This window comes from Scyliorhinus torazame, chromosome 17 (genome assembly GCF_047496885.1).
Source record: "Scyliorhinus torazame isolate Kashiwa2021f chromosome 17, sScyTor2.1, whole genome shotgun sequence".
Lineage (NCBI taxonomy): Eukaryota > Metazoa > Chordata > Chondrichthyes > Carcharhiniformes > Scyliorhinidae > Scyliorhinus > Scyliorhinus torazame.
Window position 1 is genome coordinate 155,885,319 of NC_092723.1, and position 22,090 is coordinate 155,907,408.

The window sequence follows — 22,090 nt, forward strand, 5'->3', positions numbered from 1 at the left end:
CCTACTCTGCACATCTTTTGCATTGTGGGGGCGAAACCCACGCAAACATGGGGATAATGTGCAAACTCCACACGGACAGTGACCCAGAGCCGGATTCGAACCTGGGGCTTCGATGCCGTGAAGCAACCGTGCTGACCACTTGCGCCACCGTGCTGACCTGGGATTCATCAAAGATAGGCAGCATGGATTAAAGGAACGATCTTGTATGATGAACTTAGTTGATCTTTTTTAGGAGGTAAAATATAGTGTACATGGGTTTTAACAGGGTGTCATATGGCAGACTGGCCAAAATATGAAATGCTTGTAGAACACAAGGGCTTAGTGGTAGCAAGTAACAGGTAATGGATGAGAAGTGTTTTTAGTGTCATGAAGGCTGTTCTGTAGATCTCAAGAACTACATTACCTTAGTCATGCATGATATTTATCAATGATTTAGACTCATATGGGGCATGATTAAAAGGTTTTCAGATAATGTAAAAATTGGTTATGTGGTTCACAACAAGGAAGAAAGCAATGGACTGGCCAGGTGGCAGAAAAATGAAAAATAGAATTCAATCTGTAGAAGTAACGTATGTGTCAGGGACAAACAATGCAAGGGAACACAATAAATGGTAAGATAGTGAGAAGCAGAGAGGAACAGAGACCTTGCGATCTAAATCCACATATCCCTGATAAGATGATTACAAAGGGCAAACATGGGAACTTTTCTTTTGTAGTCTATGCCTTTGCTTTGAGGTTGTGCTAGAAAGGTATTGGATGCTAGTTAGGTTGCAGCAGTACGGTGTACAGCTCTGGTCACTACATTGTAGTGAACAATCCTTCCTGTAAAAAAAAAAGAAAGAGGGTGTGGAGGAGATTCAAGAGGATGTTCCAGGAATGGAAAGTCTTAACTGTGGGGAAAGATTGGATAGTCTGGGGTTGCTTTCGCTGGAACAGAGGAGGCTGAGCAAGAGGTAAATAGAAATTATGATGGGCCTAGATAAAGGGGATAGGAAGAACTCATTTCCCTTCAGAGGGTGCACAGTGGTCAACACTGCTGCCTCAGGTCCAGGATTCAAATCCGACCTTGGATGACTGTGGAGTTTGCACAAACTTCCAGTGACTGTGTGGGTTTCCTACCGAAGTCCAAAGATATGCAGATTAACTGGGGTTATGCGGATATGGTGGGTGAGTGGGCCTAGATAGGGTGCTTTTTCGCAGGGTTGGTGCAGGCCCGAATGGCCTCCTTCTGCATTTTAGTGTTACTATGGAATAACCACCAGGAGGCATAGATTTAAATAATTGGTAGTAGGACAAAGTGAAAGTTGAGGAGTAACACTTTACCACTGTTCCAGACCATTTGGTTGAGGCAGTAACCCTCATTGCACTTAAAAGCACTTGATGGAAGGATTGGTTGGGTAACTCTTTTGGCCAGCACAGCATGGTGGGCCAAAGGGCTCCTATCCATGCCATAATGTTTTTAAAATGTTTATACGAAGCCTTGAGCTTTTATCACACATGGGTAGATGTATGCCTTATACAGGTACACATGCACACATACACAAGACTTTACCAGTTTGATGTCTGTTTGAGCCATAAGGCTGATAACATTTCACGTGCGAGAGTTGGGAGGACCTGCAGACATGGGTAATTACTCCTTCAGCTGTTTGACATTCGGATGCGAGAGCTGAGTGTACCTACAGATATGGGTAATTACTCATCACTTAAGCTGTTTTGACATCCAAACATTCTTGGGTCATATTTCCCTCCAGCTACACACTAGAAAGACTGAAACCATCATTCTGTGGATGTGCCACAAACTCTGCACCCTTGTCAACGGTTCCATTCTCCTCTTTGGTCTCAGGCTAAACCATAATATTTGTAATCTTAGTGACCCTGCATGGAGCAACTATCTACTTCCAACTCTGCAACATCACCCACCCATGTGCTTTTCTGCTGCTGAAACCATCATCCATACTTCGGTCACCTGTGGACTCAAAACTATTCCAATGTTCTCCTGGCCACCTCTACACTTAGATTCAACTCATCCAAAACTATGCACCATGTAACCCCCCCTCTCCCCCATCCCCAAGTCATCCAACATTCACCTACATTGGCATTCAATCTGCCAATTCATCAAGTTCTACAATTCTGATTCTTGCATTTAAATTCATTCATCACGTCAACACCCACCAGCGGCGTTTAAATTCATCCATGGTCTCCTCTTGGTCGCTGCAATCTTCTCAAACCCTACACAACAGCTCAGATGCTATCAACCTTCTGTGGTCTGGTGGATCCACCTTTCATCTCAACATTGGAAGCAGTGCCTTCAGCAGCCCATGCCCCAAGCTCTGGAATTTCCTCCCCAAATCATAAACCCTTGATTTTTGACTCAGCATCCCATTTTTTGGCCTCTAAACAGCTAGGGATGGTTATGTTAAAAGAACTTTCCATAACTGCAAGCCATTGATGTTACTATAGAGCAGAGTAAACATTGGTTAGGTGGCACTATCTGCTGCAATGGGGGTACCGATTCTAGAAGATACATTAAAAGGCAGAGTGTGTACAGTGTAGATAGACAATTATGATCGTATCGAAACAAGCTTCTAGGGGGCTTGACAGGGCAAATGTTTCCCTTTATGGGGAATATAGAACTGGGGGCATGGCTTCAGACGAGGGTTGCTCATAGAAGACAAATTAGGATACTTTCATCTCGAGGGTCATGAATCTTTGGAATCGGACGACATGTGACGCAGTGGTTGGCACTTGGACTGCGGCGCTGAGGACCTGGGTTTGAATCCCAGCCCTGGGTCGCTGTCTGTGTGGAGTTTGCACACTCTCCCCATGTGTGCATGGGTTTCACCCCCACAACCCAAAGATGTGCAGGTTAGGTGGATTGGCTACACTGAATTGCCCCTGAATTGGAGAAAAAATAATTGGGTACTCTAAATTTATGAAATAAAAAAATTTTAAAAATGAATCTTTGGTACCTTCTACCAGGAGAGTGAGCCGTGGAAGGGAGTCATTGAATATATTCAAAACTTGAGTTTGACAAACGTTTGAACCACAGGGGAGACAAAGTTTATGGGTAATAGGCAGGAAAGTGGCATTGAGGCCAAGACCAGATCAAGTCATGTCCTTTTTTAAAAAAAAAAAATAGCAAAACAGACTCTTTCTTCATATGTTCTTATGATGCCTAGGATAGGAAATTACAGTCAGGAGGCAAATACTACCACTTCTATCAAACACTAGGTCAGAGGAAAGGGAGTAAACATCTTAAAAATTATGAATATTATTATTAATACTGCAATGGAGAACAGGAAGAGACCATTTCTTCCATGTGGGTCCACGATTGTTGAGCTCTCTACCTTCCACCGTTTTGTTTCCTCCACCACCATACCCCTACCCCATCACCAATCACTGGCAGTGACACATGTTCCACACCCTTGTCCTCCAAACCTCCCTTTCCCATGTGCCTCGGCATACGCTAATTATGCCCCAAATCAATCATCAGCCAATCAGAAAGACAAAAACTGTAATACAGATATATTTTAATGGAAAAGGTCATGGGGAGGAGAAAGACATGAGAATATTTTTTAGTTCACTTTGACAAAGAGCTAGTACAGACACAATGGACTGCATGGTATGCAGTGTACTATTTGGCAGATTCAGAGTGCTTTTGTGGAAGTGGGGGTGCAATCTGTTTAGTTAAATTCTCTAACAGCAGCAGAGGAAGCAGTGCCCCTAGCCAGGAAGAGGATTCACAAATTTGGAGCTGGAGCACAGTTTAATTGCCTCAGTGCACTGCTATGATCATTAAAATGCAGGGAAATGTGATTTAAAAATTTTTTTTTTTAAAAAAAGGTCTATTGTCACTAAATTGGGTGAAGATGTCAACACAAATCAGATACTACAAGAAGAGCTCCATTAAGAACATTAACGCATAGAAAATCAGTCAGGGAATGATGAATATGAATTCAGCCTGAGGAACCTACTGAACTGGAACAAAAACAAGAGCTGGAACATAATTCAGCCACAAAGGATTTTAAAAAAATAATCAGACACTTGGGAAACCTCTTGTGACCGGTTCCAGAATTGATTCTTCTCCCAGCAATAATGTCTCTTGCCTTATAAACACAAAACAAAACGCCTTGTGGTGCAGGAGCAAATGAAAATGTGCCAAAACAGTGCTTCAAAAGGGCTGACATTCAGTGACTCCTAGAGAAGGAAAAATGTGCAAAAAGGTCTCCTGCTCACAGCAATATTCAAAATGAAGCTTCAGATCACAAGGGAAATTTGTCTGTTTATGGAAGCTCAAATTCCTATAGTTCAGTCTCTCTCCCAGCTGGAGAGATCTTACAAGGTTAATCTGGAGAAGCCAACCAAGATATTCACTAAGATAAACCTGGAATATTTAAATGCAAGGTATTCCAACAGGTAAATTTGAAGGAAGGCAATTTACTGCAAAGTCAGACCAAAAGCTGGGAATATATCCTCGCTCTGCAAAGTTCACAAAAGCATTTGAAATGAGAAGCAATCAGTTTGCTTCAGTTGGTTGCACTCTCATCCGAATCAAAAGGATGTGGGTTCAGCCCCACTCCAGGTTTGAACCATCATAGAAGTTAGTGCAGAAGGAGGCCATTCAGCCCATTGAGTCTACACCAGCCCTTGGAAAGAGCACCCTACCCAAGCCCACACCTCCAACCCAGTAACCCCACCCAACCTTTTTGGACACTAAGGGCAACATAGCATGGCCAATCCACCTAACCTGCACATCTTTGGTCTGATGGGGGGGGAAACCGGACCGGCACCCGGAGGAAACCCCACGCAGACATGGGGAGAAAGTGCAAACTCCACACAGATGGTGACCCAGGCCGGGAATCGAACCAGGGACCCTGGAGCACTTATGCTAGTGCCAACACTTCAGTGCAGTAAGGAGAGATCATTCTTTGGCTGGTAGTTTGTTTCTGCAAAATGCTCTGTTAGTGTTAAGATTAATTTGAAGCTAGGCAGTGTTCTCCCAGTACTTTGGCCAACACCTGTCCCTCAGCCACCACTATTGGAAACAGAAAATTAATTTCACTTTGTGAGACTTGGCTGAGCAATGACCTCATTTTATTTTAGAAAATATTTTATGGAGGCATTTATAATTAACAATTTTTAATAAAAAAACACAACAATATAACCAACAACTCCCCTCCTCACCCCGCCCCCCCAACAAACACCAGCCAACATGACTTACACAAACTGCGCCACCTTCCCCAGTCACCCCGCTGTTGGTTTCCTACCCTCACTCGTCTCTCTCATGCCGCCCCTTCTTCCTCCCTCCTCCCTGCTGACAGCTGAGTTTTTCCTCAAAGAAGTCGATGAATGGCTGCCACCTCAAAGCAAACCCCTACAACGAGCCCCTTAAGGCAAATGTAATTTTCTCAAGTCTGAGAAAGCCCACCATGTCACTAACCCATACTCTGATTTTGGGGGTTCAGAGTCCTTCCATCTTAGTAAGATCCGTCTCCGGGCCACCAGGGCGGCAACAGTCAGGATGTCGGCCTCTCTCACCCGCTGGGCTCCTGGTTCTTCCGACACACCAAAGATCGCCACCTCTGGACTCGGCACCACCCCGTCATGACGTCAGCAAACCCCTGCCAGAAACCCCTTAGCCTCAGACATGTCCAAAACGTATGGACATGGTTTGCAAGACCCCCCCCCCCCCCCACCCCCACCCCCCACCCACCCAAATCAGCTCCTTATAGATCTCAGGACCTTCCCCTGGCCTACTCCCGTTCTTGACACCATCTTATCCTGCTGTCCCCAGTGCGACAGGTGCGGGAAGGTCGAAACCTGCCTCCACACAAAATCCCTCACTTGTAAATATCGGAACCCATTCCCACCTGGCAACTCAAACTTCTCCTCCAGCTCAGGAAACCCTCGTCAATAAAGAGATCTCCAAATCTCTCGATCCCTGCCCGCTGCCGCCTTCAAAATGCCCAGTCCAGCCCCCCCAGAGCAAACCGGTCGTCATCCCATATCGGTGCCCACATCCTCAGGGCTGCCACTACTACCGGGTTTGTGGAGTACCGGACCGGCGAGAATGTGTCGATAACAATACCCCCAGCAATGACTTTGTTTTAAAGTAATCGATTGCTTCATGGACCTTTTGGAAAATGTGATATGGCACTGAAAAAATTCCTTTTATTATATGCCAACAATTTGTTTTGTAGCACATTGGGTCAATGTGGGGCAGAATCCCATGGTTCAGAAGTGATTCTCCTAGCCAACACTTCTAGGGCCTTCACTTATGTGGCATCTCCAGGGCAGCATGGTAGCACAGTGGTTAGCCCTGCTGCTTCACGGTACTGAGAATCTGGGTTTGATCCCAGCCCTGGGTTACTGTCCATGTGGAGTTTGCAAATTCTCCCAGTGTTTGCGAAGGTCTCACCCCTCACAACCCAAAGATGGGCAGGCTAGGTGGATTGGACAAGCTAAATTGCCCCTTAATGGGAAAAACGTATGTGGCATCTCCTCCAATATATCAGACTCTTGCCATTTAACTTTATATATTCAGGGCAACGTAAAAGCTGTTGTTTATGTTAACTACCCCAGAATCATAAGTACAACATTAATTGTATAGAAATTTGTTCTGTACCATATCAAATGACTTGTTCAGAATATTATTGAACCAGTCACACTGTGTACGCCAGCAATGGAAAGGTTGATTAATGAAAAGGGCAATAATTTTAAATAACTGAAGAGGGAATTCAGTAGAGCACTTTTCTCCACCACACTGGCTGCATCTCCCAATGTTAATGGATCTTTTAAACCGTAACTCTTTAATAAAAATTCCAGGATCCATATCTTCACCAAAAACTAATCAGTTCTTCCTTGGGCCATATCTTACTGGTTTCCCACGTTCCATTGAATTCGTTCAATTCGTTTTTTAAAAATACATAGAGTACCCAATTCGTTTTTTCCAACTAAGGGGCAATTTAGCTTGACCAGTCCACGTAACCAGAACATCTTTGGGTTGTCGGGGTGAAACTCATGCCGACACGGGAAGAATGTACAAACTCCACACAGACAGCTACCCAGGACAGGATCGAACCCGGGTCCTCAGTGCCGTAGTTAGCAGTGCCAACCACAGCGCCGCCGTGCCACCCTCCTTCCATTCGTTTTGGGGATAGTTTTTTTGACAAACAGACTAGCAGAGGTGAAAACAGTAATTGTGTGTGTAAATTGGGAAGACAATTTGGTTGGATTTGTATGGAAAGAGGGTATACGAGTAAAGATATCCAGGTTTGTAGGTGCAGTCTCAATCAAGCCCTTTTGGGGTGTATAGTTTAGCCTCCTTTTCTAAGGAGGGATATACTTTGCTTGCATGGGTTCATTAGATTGATTCTTGGAATGGGAGGGTTGTCATAGGAAGGATGTAACAAAATAAGTCTATAGAATCTAAAGTTTAAGCAATCTCATTGAAATACCAACTTTGGAGAGGACTTGACAGGATAGAATTTACAGTGCAGGAGGCTATCCAGCCCATCGAGTGTGCACTGGCCTTGGAAAGAGCACCCTACTTAAGCCTACACCTGCACCCTAGCCCCGTAACCCTAACCTTTTGGTCACTAAGGGCAATTTAACATGGCAAATCTACATAACCTGCACTTTTTTGGATAGTGGGAGGAAACCGAATTATCCGGAGGAAACCCACGCAGACATGGCGAGAAAGTGCAAACTCCACACAGACAGACAGTCACCCGAGGCCGGAATTGAACCCAGGACACTGGAGCTGTGAGGCAGCAGTGCTAACAACTGTGCCACCGTGCCGCGCCATCATCCCCAATTCAGTGTCCACCATCCCCAATCCAATGCCCAGGATAGATGCCAACAGGTTGTTTCCCCAGCTGCAGGAGTTTGGAACAAGTGACAATCATGGCAGTATTCATAAGTATTCAGCCATTTTAAACCAAGATGAAACATTTCTTGGATATTGAGATTTCATTGAATATTGAGACTCTTTGGAATGCTATACCCAAATGCTGTGGTTGCTCAGTCAAGTATGGGGGTGGATAGCATTGACCAGGAACAGAATTGAGCCAGCCATACAAATACTGTGGTGACGAGGAGGTCAGAGGCTGGGAATTCTGCAATCAACTCACATTCTATCTCTCTAAAAAGGCACAATTCAGGAGTGCAATCTAATAATCACCACTTGCCTGGACAAGTGGATCTCCAACAACGCTCAAGAAACTCAACATAAATAGCAATGTGCATCATCTACAAGATGCACAGCGGGAATTCAAAGCTCCTTGGCAGCACCTTCCAAACCCAAGACCACTACCATTTAGAAGGACACGGGCAGCTGATGCATGGGAATGACCTGGAGGTTCCCCCAAAAGTCACTCACCACCCTGACTTGGAAATATAATCGCTGTTCCTTCACGGTCACTGGGTCAAAATCCTGGAACTCCCTCTCCAACAGCGCTGTGGGGTGTACCTACACCACAGGGAATACAATGGTTCAAGACAACAATTCATCATCACCTTCAAGGGCAATTAGGGATAGGAAACAAATACTGGTCTTGCTAGCAATGCCCACATCCCATGAAAGAACAATAAAGAAATAGATTTTAGATGACCAAGGGAATCAAGAGATGTGGAAATAGAATGAGGAAAGGGAGTTCCTGTGGAAGTTCAGCCATGATAGACTGGCAGAGCTGTCTTAAGAATGTATTTGGCTTGTTATTTCACACTCCCTGGAATTCAATCCTTGCAAAATTAACTGTTACTAACTAAATCAAATATTAGATCTGTACTGTAACAAAGTGATATTGGGAACCATGCCTTGTCCAGAGGTCAACCCAGCACAATTTGTCCCAGGAACCTGTCAGCCCTCAGCAACCACCAGATTGAGGAGATATCGGTCCTTATTGGGAAGTGTGCAGATTCGATAAGGCTATTTAACTTCTGGAGAAGGCAGTATGCAGGTTGGGGATAATGAGGAGATACATTTTTAAATAGGGACTGATATAGGAGTTATAAACCGTAAGAAATTATGAATTGAATGGAGGAGGTGGAGATTTTTTAAAGTATAAGCTCTCGGAAAATAATTTCATTTACACATTTGGCAAATTTAATTTGCACACTACATAACTTCTAATTTACTCCCTCATGTGCCCTTGCACGCATCATTTTGTTTTATGTTTGCTCAGCACACTTCCAAGGGGAAAAAAAGCCAGGACAATGCAAGTTTAAAAGGCTGATGCCCTCTTGGCCCGGATCTCCCTACCCTGGCACCAAGATACACTGCACTCTGACAACCATTAACTACAATAGAGTGGAATGTGTTTAGGCAGCTAGATTTACAATGTAGCGTACAGCCCTGTACATACCTAACTATTAGTGCATGCAACAGCCTGAATGTTAAGCCTTGTAATCAGCCTCTCAGTGCACACTGCTTTGATGTTCAAAACAGGGACTAGTTTCTTAATAATGGCAACTACATGCCAACAATAGGAGAACATTACCTCTAAACCGCGTGCAACATATTATGGATATAGTAACTGCTTTCCATTCCAACCCTTGGGTATTTCACCACCTCCCGTACACAGCACCTGAACAAAGTAATTCAGAATTTGTGCAGTTTAACAATGTGCAGGATAGCATTCTCAACCTGTGGGTCAAGACCCATCAATCCTCCCATTCAATTCAAAAATAAGGCCAGCCATGGGGGAGGAGGCAGATACTGAACACAGCAGGAGTAAAGGAGAATATTCAGCAGCAATGTTACTGCCAACCCTTTGTAGAGATTTTAGTTGTAAAGACTGCAATTCATCTTGTCCCTATTTGTAGCAACCTAAAATGAAATAGCTCTGCATCATGGGAACCCAACTTATTACACTATCACCCCGCAAACTCACTAGCTTTTATTTTCCTTCCCTTAACTGCACTTCAACGCCTCACTATCTTCTAGTTTAGACAATCAAAAACTATACAGATTTATACAGACTCAGACCCCATTGTCTCTTGGGGACAGCGACCACATTTCACTACGTGAATGCAGTCCAACAGACTGCTGTAAAGTAAGTTTCCAGTGTAACTCATTTGGAATGTTGACTATTTCATGCCACTGTGATGCCAAATACATCCCACATCTCTTACAATCACCTGCATACAGCTGACCCCTTTCCCTGTGGATTTCCTGCATTGTTGTTGGTATTCTAACACTCCTCGTTAGCCCTGTAAACACTTTTATGGAGTGTGTCAACACATTTACAGCAAGACTTTATAAGCATGGTGCTGGGTAGTGCAATGGCCATTTTTACTTCCATTGAGCAGCAATGATCACATTGGTCACAGTGAAGACTGGATTTCCATTTGCCCCATCAACCCCAAATGATGGAATGGGGAGCACCAGCACTCGCTGTTTGCGTAGAGTGCCAAAGAGAGAGTTGATGATTCCTCGGTCGTTAAAGATCTGCAATGTGATTTACATCACATATATGTCAATAATAAATTTGGGCATAACCAGAGGGTGCCAAACAAAGAAACACTCAAGACAGGTCTTTTCCTCAAACACTCCAAGAAAGAACACAGTCAATGTTGCATTTGCACTTGGGGATTTTAGCCCCTTCCTCCTAAAAGCAAGGCCCAATTTACCTCTTCTGGACTAAAAGAAAACAGATTTGTACGGAGCAACATGGGAATGCAGTGGCGCAGAGGCCTCAGGATAATGCTCTGGGGACACAGGTTCAAATCCCACTACAGCAGCTGATGGAATTTAAATTCAAATAAGCAAATCTGAATCTAGCCTCAGTAATGTTAACCATGAAACCATCATTAAAAACCAATCTGGCTCACTATTGCCTTCAGAGAAGAAAATCTGCTGTCCTTACCTGGTCTGGTATACATGTGACTCCAGACCCATAGTAATGTGTTTGACTCCAAATTCTCTCAGAAATGGACTAGCAAACCACTCAGTTGTATCAAACTGCTACAGTCTTAAAAATAATGAAACCAGACTGAACACCCAGCATCAACCCAGTCATAGAGACAACAGCAAACCCAGTCTGGTCAACCCTGAAAAGTACTCCTCACTAACATATGGAGGCTTGTGCCAAAATTGGGACAGCTATCCAAAAGACTACTCAAACAATCTGACGTTACACAATTCTGTGTGTATTATATTCCAGACACTGTCACTATCCCTGGGTATGTCCTGACGAGACCTACTAGAGGCAAGGTAAAGACGCCATAGTCCCAGATGACCATTGACTGCTTTCCCCTTTGAGGGTAAGAGCGGAGTGGTGGTGATTTAACCCAAGAATCACCACACCTCAGGCGAGGGGCAAGGAAGGTTGAGATAAATAACCAGTTTAATTTACTTGGCTAGACAGCTGGTTGTGATGCAGAGCAAGGCCAGCAACGTGGGTTCAATTCCCATACCGGTTGAGGTTATTCATGAAGGACCACCAGAGGTAGCAGTACTGCATTATACAATCAGGAGGGAGCTGCCCAGGGAGTCCTCAACATTCACTCGGAATCCCATGGGATTAGGTTAACATGAGCAAGTACACTTCCTGCTGATTACCACCACCGCTGGTTATCATCACCGCCTGCTCCCCTCAACTGATTAATTAGTACTCCCATGTTGAACACCAACTGTAAGCAGCACTGGAGGGTGGAAAGGACACAGAATGTATCCTAATAATAATAATCTTTATTGTCACAAAAAGACTTACATTAACACTGCAATGAAGTTACTGTGAAAAGCCTCTAGTCGCCACATTCCGGCGCCTGTTAGTGGGAGAATTCAGAACGTCCTATTTACCTAACAGCACGACTTTCAGGACTTGTGGGAGGAAACCAGAGCACAGACTAGATCCTGAATAGGGAACATCAATGTCCATTACGAACAGTGGCTTGGTTGCATCACCACTGACCAAGCCCTGAACAACAGTAGCACAGTTGCTTCACAGCTCCAATGTCCCCGGTTAGATTCCCGGCTTGGGTCACTGTGGAGTCTGCACATTCTCCAGTGTCTGCGCGGGTTTCATCCGGGTGCTCCGGTTTCCTCCCACAGTCCAAAGATGTGCAGTTAAGGTGGACTGGCCATGCTAAATTGTCCCTTAGTGTCCCAAAAAAGTTAGGTGGGGTTACTGGTGTTATGGGCCAGGGTTTAGAGAACCCCAAAATGTATCATGGAGTTCACCTGACCCACAATTTTTAATAGGTTGTGGTGGTTATGGGGAGCACACGGGCCTACTTTACAGGTGTGATGCAACAGAGATCTACAGTACTTTTAAATTAAATTAAAACAATGTCTATTTATGAAACCAGTTAACCCTTTATAAACCCACAGTAAACATCTTAACAACAATCAACACCAATAAATTCCCCAAAGAATACAGTACTCTAAGTAACTCTTAATCTTTCCTTGCAACATCCACAAGACAAAAAAAAACTTTTTACAGAAAGACATCAGGTTTAACTTCTCTACAGAAACAGGTATTTTTTTAAAATCACCAAAGAATCTGGAGACAGTCTTTAGATTGCAGAGAGAGACTAATACACCTTCTTGCTGTGACTACAGCTATCCAGCTCTCTAAACAAAACTAAAATGTACCCTGTAGCAGACAGCCCAAAGTGAAAGTAAAAGCAGAGACAGCCCAGCTCCACCCACTCTGACATCACTGATACACACCCATTTCTAAAGGTACATCCACTACAGCCATTTTATAAACACCCATTTCTTAAAGGTACTCTCACATGACACTGGGTTACAGGAATAGGTTGGAAGCATGGGCTTAAATGGGGTGCTCTTTCCAAGGGCCGGTGCAGACTCGATGGGCCAAATGGCCTCCTTCTGCACTGTAAATTCTATGATAACATGGCTGCCAGAATGGGTATGCAGCAGGTCCTTCCTGTTGATGCCCTTATTTCTTTTACTTTTATCGTTATCATTTTTGATCCATAGATCTTTAATGGACATATACCTTTTAAGTTGAGCAGGGAAGTGAGGAACTCAAGTTGCAAAATAGTACACTGTGCTCTGAAGTTTTATCTATTGAATAGAAGAACTCAGACTTTACCGCAACCAAAGGATTTGGGTCAATTGTTTGGCTGGTGGACAATGGATTGGACAAGGACAGAATCCTGCCTGGCAACTGACCAGTGATTGGGTACTGCCAGGTGGGGGTTTTCAGAGGACCCAGCAGAGATCCTGGATGCTGAGAAGAGGCATTCAGAGTTGCTCTCTCTTTCTCCCCCAAATGTCTCCTGCCTGCTGTTTCTGAATCTGCAGAGAAGTCTCAAGGCCCTAATAAATCTACAGCGAAAACCATTACAGACTGGAAACAAAGACCTCACCCAACTAGACCGAAAGAATTTAACTAGAGATGTCCACCTAAAACAGAGACTCTTACCCTTTTACTTTTCACATTATTTTTTTCTTTTATACTCCCCTTTCCGGTGAGTGTGTGAATGTTTGAGTGTGTGAGTATATATAGGAGCCGGGTTCGAATACCGGTCCTGGGCACTGTCCGTTCATGTGGAGTTTGCACATTCTCCCCGTGTCTGCGTGTTCCCCACAACCCGAAGATGTGCAGGTTAGGTGGATTGTCCATGCTAAATTGCCCCTAAATTGGAAAAAAATAAAATAATTGGGTACTCTAAATTTTAAAATATATATATTGGTCGGAGTGATCACTGCACAATCCTTGGAGGTGAAGTCCTGCCTTCATGTTGAGGATACCCTCCATGGTGTTGTGTGGCACTGCCATCCTGTTAAATGGAATAGGACCAGCAATTTGAAATTGGGCATCCATGAGGTGCTTGGGCTTTCAGAATCAGCAGAATTGTACTCACCATAATTTGTAATCATCTGGCCCAGAATATCCCCCACTCTACCATTGCCATCAAGCTGAGGGATCAATCCTGGGATCTTTGCTGTTCGTAGTATATATAAATGATTTGGAGGAAAATGTAACTGGTCTGATTGGAAAGTTTGCGGACGACACAAAGGTTGGTGGAATTGCAGATAGCGATGAGGACGGTCAGAGGATACAGCAGGATTTAGATCGTCTGGAGACTTGGGCGGAGAGATGGCAGATGGAGTTTAATCCGGAAAAATGAGGTAATGCATTTTGGAAGGTCTAATAAAGGTAGGGAATATACAGTGAATGGTAGAACCCTCAAGAGTATTGACAGTCAAAGAGATCTAGGAGTACAGGTCCACAGTTCACTGAAAAGGGCAACACAGGTGGAGAAGGTAGTCAAGAAGGAATATGGCATGCTTGCCTTCACTGGCCAGGGCATTGAGTATAAAAATTGGCAAGTCATGTTGCAGCTGTATAGAACCTTGGGAGTCGAGTTCAATTCTGGTGGCCACACTACCAGAAGGATGTGGAGGCTTTAGAGAGGGTGCAGAAGAGATTTACCAGGATGTTGCCTGGTATGGAGGGCATTAGCTATGAGGAGGTTGAATAAACTCGGTTTGTTCTCACTGGAACGAAGGAGGCTGAGGGGCGACCTGATAGAGATCTACAAAATTATGAGGGGCATAGACAGGGTGGATAAGAGACTTTTTCCCCAGGGTAGAGGGGTCAATTACTAGGGGGCATAAAGGTGCGAGGGGCAAGGTTTAGAGGAGATGTACGAGGCAAGTTTTTTTCCCCCAGAGGGTAGTGGGTGCCTGGAACTCACTGCCGGAGGAGGTGGTGGAAGCAGGAGCGATAGTGACGTTTAAGGGGCATCTTGACAAATACATGAATGGGATGGGAATAGAGGGATACAGACCCCGGAAGTGTAGACGATGATTTTAGTTTAGACAGGCAGCATGGTCGGCGCAGGTTTGGAGGGCCGAATGGCCTGTTCCTGTGCTGTATTTTTCTTTGTTCTTTGTTCTAATGAAGAGTGCCAGAGGGAATGCCAGGAGCAGCAGCACACATACTTAAAAATGAGGCATCAATCTGGTGAAGCCAGAGCTACAATCTGGTGAAGCTACATAACTACTTGAATGCCAAACAGGGGCAGCAGCACGCAATAGACTGAGCCGAGTAATCCCACAACCAATGGATCAGATTAAAGCTCTGTAGTCCTACCACATCCTGTCGTGAATGGTGGTGGATAATTAAAATACTAACAGGAGGAATGCCCATATCAGTTTCCTCCCAAGGTCCCCAGTGTCAGAGTTGCCAATATGATTAATTCCATGTGATGTCAAGGCTGAAGGAGCTGAATACTGCAAAGACTGTGACCCCAACAATATCCCCGCAGTAGTACTGAAGACTTGTACTCCAGAACTAGCTACAGCCCTAACCAAGTTGTTCCAGTACAGCTACATCAATGGAACTACCAGAAATGATGATTGCCCAGCTACACCTTGCCCACAAAAACAGAACCAATCCAACCCAGCCAATTACAACTCTATCTCTTGATCAGCAAAGTGATGGGAGGGATTGTCGATGGTGCTATCATGCAGCTCTTACTCAGCAATACCCAGTTCACGGAGGCTCAGTTTGCACTCTGTCAAGGCCACTCAGCTGCTGACCTGCCTTGGTCCAAACATAGACAAGAGCTGAACTCGAGGTGAGGAGAGAGTGACTGCCTCAGATATTAAAAAGGTAGTATTTGATAGTGTATGGCTTCAGAGTCCTAGCAAAACTGAAGACAACAGGAATCAGGCGAAAGCTTGCCACTGATTGGAATCATACCTCGCACAAAGACGGTTGTAGTTGTTGGAGGTCAATTATCTCAGTCCCATGACATTGCTGCAGAGGTTCCTCAGGGCAGTGTCCTAGGACCAGTCATCTTCAGCTGCTTCAATAGCTTTCCCTTCATCATTAAAAGGTAGGAAGTGGGGATGTTCGCTGGTGATTGTACAATGCTCAATACAACTACCCAGATGCTGTCATTTGCAGCAAGACCAGGACAATATTTAGGCTTGGGCTGACAGATGACAAGTAACATTTGTGTCACACAAGTGCCAGGTACTGACCATCTCCAACAAGAGACAATCTAACCATTTCTCCATCACCATATTACCATAGCTGAACCCAAACCATCAACATCCTAGAGGTTTCCATTGACCAGAAGCTAACAGGACCAGCCACATACATATGGAGGTCAGAGGCTGGCAATTTCCAGGGAATAACTTACCCGACTCCCCAAAGCTTGTCCACCATCCACAGGGCACAAATCAGTCAGGAGTGAGATTGAATACACTCAATTTGCCTGGATGAGTGCAGCTCCAGCAACATTCAACAAGATCATCATCTAGGAGATGAAGCACCCCACTCCATTAGCACCCCAACCACCATCTTGAATATTTTTTTTTCTTTAAAATTTAGAGTACCAATTCATTTTTTTTTCCGATTAAGGGGCAATTTAGCGTGGTCAATCCACCTACCCTGCACATCTTTGGGTTGTGGGGGCGAAACCTACGTAAACACGGGGAGAATGTGCAAACTCCGCACGGACAGTGACCCAGGGCCGGGATTGAACCTGGGACCACACTGCCGAGACAGTGCTAATCACGGCACCCAAAGCATCCACAAAGTCACCGGTATTTTGGTACTGGCAACTGGCTCCCACCCTGGGTACTGGAGTTGGTTGGTTAAGCACTGGGCTCATCAGGGTCAGAGAATCTGGGATTCCTATCCTAGCTCAGCTTTACAAAAACAAATTGTTAAATCTTAGGAAGTGAGAGAAAAAAAAAAAAGAGTCTATGTTTCACACTGTTGCAATGTTTGACTGCTCAGCAGTTAAAAACATGGATCGATCTCTGTACGATAAATAGCCTTTGGAAGGTGTCAAGCACTAAATGAAGAAATTAGAGACATTCAACTAAGAATCACAAAATTTAGGCTTTCGGCATTTAAAATCAGATGCTCAGCATTAAGATCCATTCCTAGATGCAAGTCATCACTCGTGCAGCCTAGAGTATTACCTCATCAGTTCACCATGTGGTATAAAAACTGCACAGGAGTGATGCAGAAATCCGGTTTCTTGTGTTCAACATACTGAGCGAAAACAAGGTTGAGCGCTCCTGGGCCTCAGATAGGAAGAGGATCAATGTTAGTCGTAGAGTCTGCACTGGCCCTCTGAAAGAGAAGCCTACCTAGGCCCACTCCCCCACCCTATCCCCATAACCCCACCTAACCTTTGAACACGAAGGGGCAATTTAGCATGGCCGATCCACCTAACCTGCACATCTTTGGACTGTGGGAGGAAACTGGTGCACCCAGAGGAAACCAACACAGGGAGAATGTGCAAACTGTATAGTCACCCAAGGTCAGAATCAAACCCAGGTCCTGGGCATGGAGAGGCAACAGTGCTAACCACTGTGTCACCATGCTGCCCGTATGTCACAGGCCATTCAGCCTGCTCCATTGTTCAAACCGATCACTGATTTCCACACAATTTCTCCCCCACAATCCCCTATCCCTTGATGACATTAGTATCAAGAAACCTATCAATGTCTGTCTTGAACGTGCTCAGTGGCTTCCACAGCACTCTGGGGTAGAGAATTCCAAAGATTGATCGCCCTATGAAGAAATTACTCCTAGTCCTAAATGCTCTCTTATTTGAAGACCAAGTACCTTGGTTCTTCACTCACCAGTCAGGGAACATGCAATCTACCCTGTTACAAACTAACACTTTTGTTTGCAAGTCCCAGAGACCACCTTGCTTTGTTTGAAACTATGGCGTGTACAGGCCCAGTTTTCTCAATCCCTCCTCACAAGACAATTCCACCATCCCAGGAATTAGTCTAGTGAATATCTGTTACATTCCCTCTATGGTAAGTATACCCTTCCTTAGATAAAAAGGGATCGAAACTGTACACAATACCCTTTTGTTGTCTCACCAAAGCTTTATACAATTGCAGCAAGACATCTTTACTTCAGTACTCAAATCCCCTTGTCATGAAGACCAACAGAATTAGCCTTCCTAGTTGTTTGCTCCAAAGAATATTCTTTCAAAGGATGTGGGCTTCGTTGGCTAGGCCAGTATTCATTGCCCACTCTTAATTTGGAATATCTACTGTGCAGGAGGCCAATCGGCCCATCAAGTCTGCACCGACCCTCTGAAAGAGCACCCTACCTAGGCCCACTCTCCCACCTAGCCTTTTGACACCAAGGGACAATTTAGCATGGCCAATCCACCTAACCTACACATCTTTGGACTGTGGGAGGAAACCCACGCAGTCACTGGGAGAATGTGCAAACTACATACAGTCACCCAAGACTGGTATCAAACCTGGGTTCTTGGTGCTGTGAGACAGCAGTGCTAACCACTGTGCTACACAGGTATGCCCCACACTGCTGCCCAAAACCATTGCTGTGTGGCCAGCAATGAAGGGACGCAAATTGGCAAAAAGGGACTCCCTTTGCAATTACAACCCTGCATATCCCAATTCTCCCAAGATTAAATGGCTGCTACACATGCTTGAACAGATCTTCCTAAAATACCTATCGAGCAGGTTAAATTTGATCCATGTTTGCAAAGTTTGATCTTCATTCTATTTTAGATAGTTACATGGGTAAGATGGGTATAGAGAGTTATGGGCCAAGTGCGGGCAACTGGGACTAGCTTAATGGTAAAAACTGGGCGGCATGGACTGGTTGGGCCGAAGGGCCTGTTTCCATGCTGTAAACTTCTATGATTCTATGATTCAATCTGCCCAGGCCTCCAACCTACTCAATTGGTCATCCACAGAAAGAAAGCAAACAAGGTTGCAATTATTAGATTAACATATGTAGGCAGGATCCCATCTCACAGTTGGATTCGGAGTTTGCCTGGGATTTGTACATTCAGTAAACAACAAATACAAGTGATGTGTTTTGTACTCTGGGATAACACGGGCTGCAACTTGATGCAGCTTTGACCAAAAGATACTCCAGACTTTGAAGTAAGTTCAATGGTGATTTATTGAACCATTAGCACAGTTCTCTATGCGTTCTACTCTCCTGCTAATCTCGCTATAGTAACTCAGTCTAACTAACCAGTCTGCTCTAAGCCATGCGGTGGGGGTGATGCTTCTGATCTGCCCCTGTCTTTCTCTCCAAGTGTCGCCTGTGGAAAGAGACCGAGCATGTGTGCCCTGTCCTTTTATATGGGTTGCCCCCTTGTGGTAGTGTCTTGACTGCCCATTGGACGCGTCCGATTCGGTGTATTCATTAGCTGTATGTCTGCATGTCATGACATCTCCGGTGCTCCCTCTAGTGTTTACTTTGTAGTGTATTTACATTAACCCCTTGTGTATATCCAGTGATGCATATCACCACAATAAGAACAACAGCCTTCCCTCCGATATTCAGATTAGGGTAAAATTCAAAGCATGACAAAACTTCCTAATCACCGTGCATTCCCAGAGTTTCAGGGGTATCTGCTGACACAAGATTGGAAATCTGAGTGTCACAAGTTTTATTGTAACATTAGTTCCTGTAATAAAAACAGAAAATGCTGGAAGGACTCAGCAGCTCTGGCAGCATCTGTGGAGAGAGAAACAGAGTTTATGTTTCAGGTCCATACGAGTCTTATCTGAAGAGTCAGATAGACTCTAAACATAGAACTCTTGTTTCTCTCTCCACAGATGCTGCCGATCTTTCCAACATTTTCTGTTCTTATTTCAGATTTCTAGCAGCGGCAGCATTTTGATTTTAGTTATGTGAGCTTGCTACCCGAGAAAAAACAACAAGATGGAGGGGCTTTTAAAAACATTTCAGCTATCCCACACCCAAGGGTTGAGGCTTCAATTTCATTCCAGATACATGCCGCTGATACGGAGTTGAAACGTGTATAGCACATTCACTGGAGTTTAACACTTAATTTACAAATACCATGTTAGGATCGGTTATTACAGCAAGTTAAGTGACACTTGCGGTTCAGATCCAGAGCAGATCATCTTAAAGCAAACTAAACAAACAACTATTTGGGTTTGTGGGGTGTGTTCATCAAGAATAACAGATTTTTTTTGTTCACCATTATACGGAATTCTTCCAGTTCATTCATTCCCGATTTAAAATAGAGTTAATATGAACCAAAACCATATAAAATGGAGCAACTCAGCAACATGAAAGTCCACATGAATCTTGCAGATTTACTTTGCCTTACCTCCATTATTTTTTATTGCAGCAATTCCACGACAGAAGTCGTCAAATGCAATGACCCCAAGACCAGCAGGATCTAGGAACCTCGTCAACTCTTTCACCTGAGGGGGGGAAAAAAAGGAACCACTGTAACATTGGAGCATCAAGCAGCTACAGACTAAAAGATGCAAAAGGTATAGGAGATAAAAGGCAGGCGAAGATGATCAAACCCATTCTCACAACCAAACAATTTACTAGCAATTACAGGTGTACAGGCAGCACACAATACAGGCAAGCTTAGAGCACTGCAGTGCACACGGGTAACAAGATATTTTACAAAACTATTTGGTTCCATTGAAGAATCAAAAGTTTAGATTATAGGAGGCCATTTAGCCCATCATGCCTGTGCTAACTATTTGAAAGAACAGATGTTTAGTTTCATATCCTTGCATTTTGTCCGAACTCCGACAAGTTTATTACACAAGTGTCTTACATGGCCAAACCAATAAATATAGGGGGCAATCTTCTGGCCATGCTGCGCCTGAAAAGCAGCGGTGCAGCGTGGTCAGTGAAAGCCAGGAGACCCCACTCCCAGGATCTACCCGGCTCCGTTGAATCTTGCGAGACATGGCAAGGGGAGTTCTGTCTATGGGCGGGATCAGTTTTTGGCAAATCTGCATATAACAGAGGCATAAGCCTTATTCCAACACTCCAATGTGCAGATTCCGAAGGTAGCTGAGGCTTTGGGATTCAATCCCATCGCCTCGGGGACCTCGGGAGCAGTTTGGTACTGATCCCCACAAATGGGGACCAGCCGAAATGGCACTTGTGGGGGGGTCTCCAAGGAGAGCAGCACTGCCAGCTGGCAGGGGCACTGCCAAGGTGCCAAGCTGGCATTTTTTGCACGAGCACAATTGCCCGCCATGGGCATTGGGGATTTTTTGGGTGGGTCTTGGAATTGGGACGCCATTTAAAAATAGCATCCTGATCTCTCGCTACAATGGGGAGTTCCGGCGAGCGGAGCACCTTTTTGTAAAAGAACGGGGCTATGTGCAGCCTCGTCCACTCGCTCCCCGTTTAGGCCCCTTATTTAAACCTCGAGTGCCGTGAAACACACAGCTAAACACGCTCGCTCGGGAACGTTGGCCCCTTTTGGGGAGATCGCACCTATAAGCTCTGTAGGGAGGGCATACCCCTCCCAAACAAGGTGGCTATAGACTCTATTTGTCCTCTTCAGCTAGAAGCTGAGTACACTCATGGGGTTCCCTTGGATGGCAAGGTGGTTACTTCACATTATCATGAAGCAATTTACTTCCCTGGCCAACAGAAACTGGCATGGTAAGCTCACTGTACAACAACAATCCCCATGAAAACACGTAGGCTGCAACCCCCCCCCCCCCCCCCCCCCAATCCACTGGACTCAACCTTTTAGCTGAAGGGAACAAGAAAGTCTGTGACCTAATAAGCAATAAACCATGGGAAGGTGTCAGACAGGAATTTCAAATATATTAATGCTTGTCCACCTGCCAATCTTGGCCTATTGAATGCACTTAAAGATATTACCCCAGGAGGCTATGAAAACAGCCCCAAGCAGCAGAGTGACATGGTTCCCCATCTAACAAGACTTTCGAACAATACTTTAGCAACAAAACAGACGGAAGGACGCATCTCATCAGGTGTATACTTTTCTATATCGTAGCTGCAATATCAGCACTGTGTGGATCATGCTGTTGGATGAAAGGTACACAAAACACATCTACTCTGCACCCAAATCAGATCTGTCATCCACAATGAAAAATGCACACTATGTAGACTGCAGCAAAAGGACGGTTCAGTACAGATTCCTAATTTTGTAACAATAGGAAGTTACGAGGCCTCAATTCAACATTGACAATTTCAGATGAACCCCGATACATGAAAAATAATACACTGCATGACTGAGTGAGTGCCTCAGTATGCTTTACACCACTGGCCAATACAACATTCCCTACTTCAAATACTGATGATACAAACTACAAAACATGATA

General features: G+C 44.6%; 1 protein-coding gene across 1 annotated transcript in view; it reads right to left on the reverse strand.

Annotated features, from left to right (window-relative positions):
• Nucleotides 1–22,090, reverse strand: part of rab11fip3 (RAB11 family interacting protein 3 (class II)) — a 158,553-nt gene that overhangs the window by 84,978 nt on the left and 51,485 nt on the right. Inside the window, exon 2 of the mRNA XM_072481357.1 lies at nucleotides 20,089–20,185. Coding sequence (XP_072337458.1) covers nucleotides 20,089–20,185 — 97 coding nt within the window. The remainder of the gene's footprint in view (nucleotides 1–20,088; nucleotides 20,186–22,090) is intronic.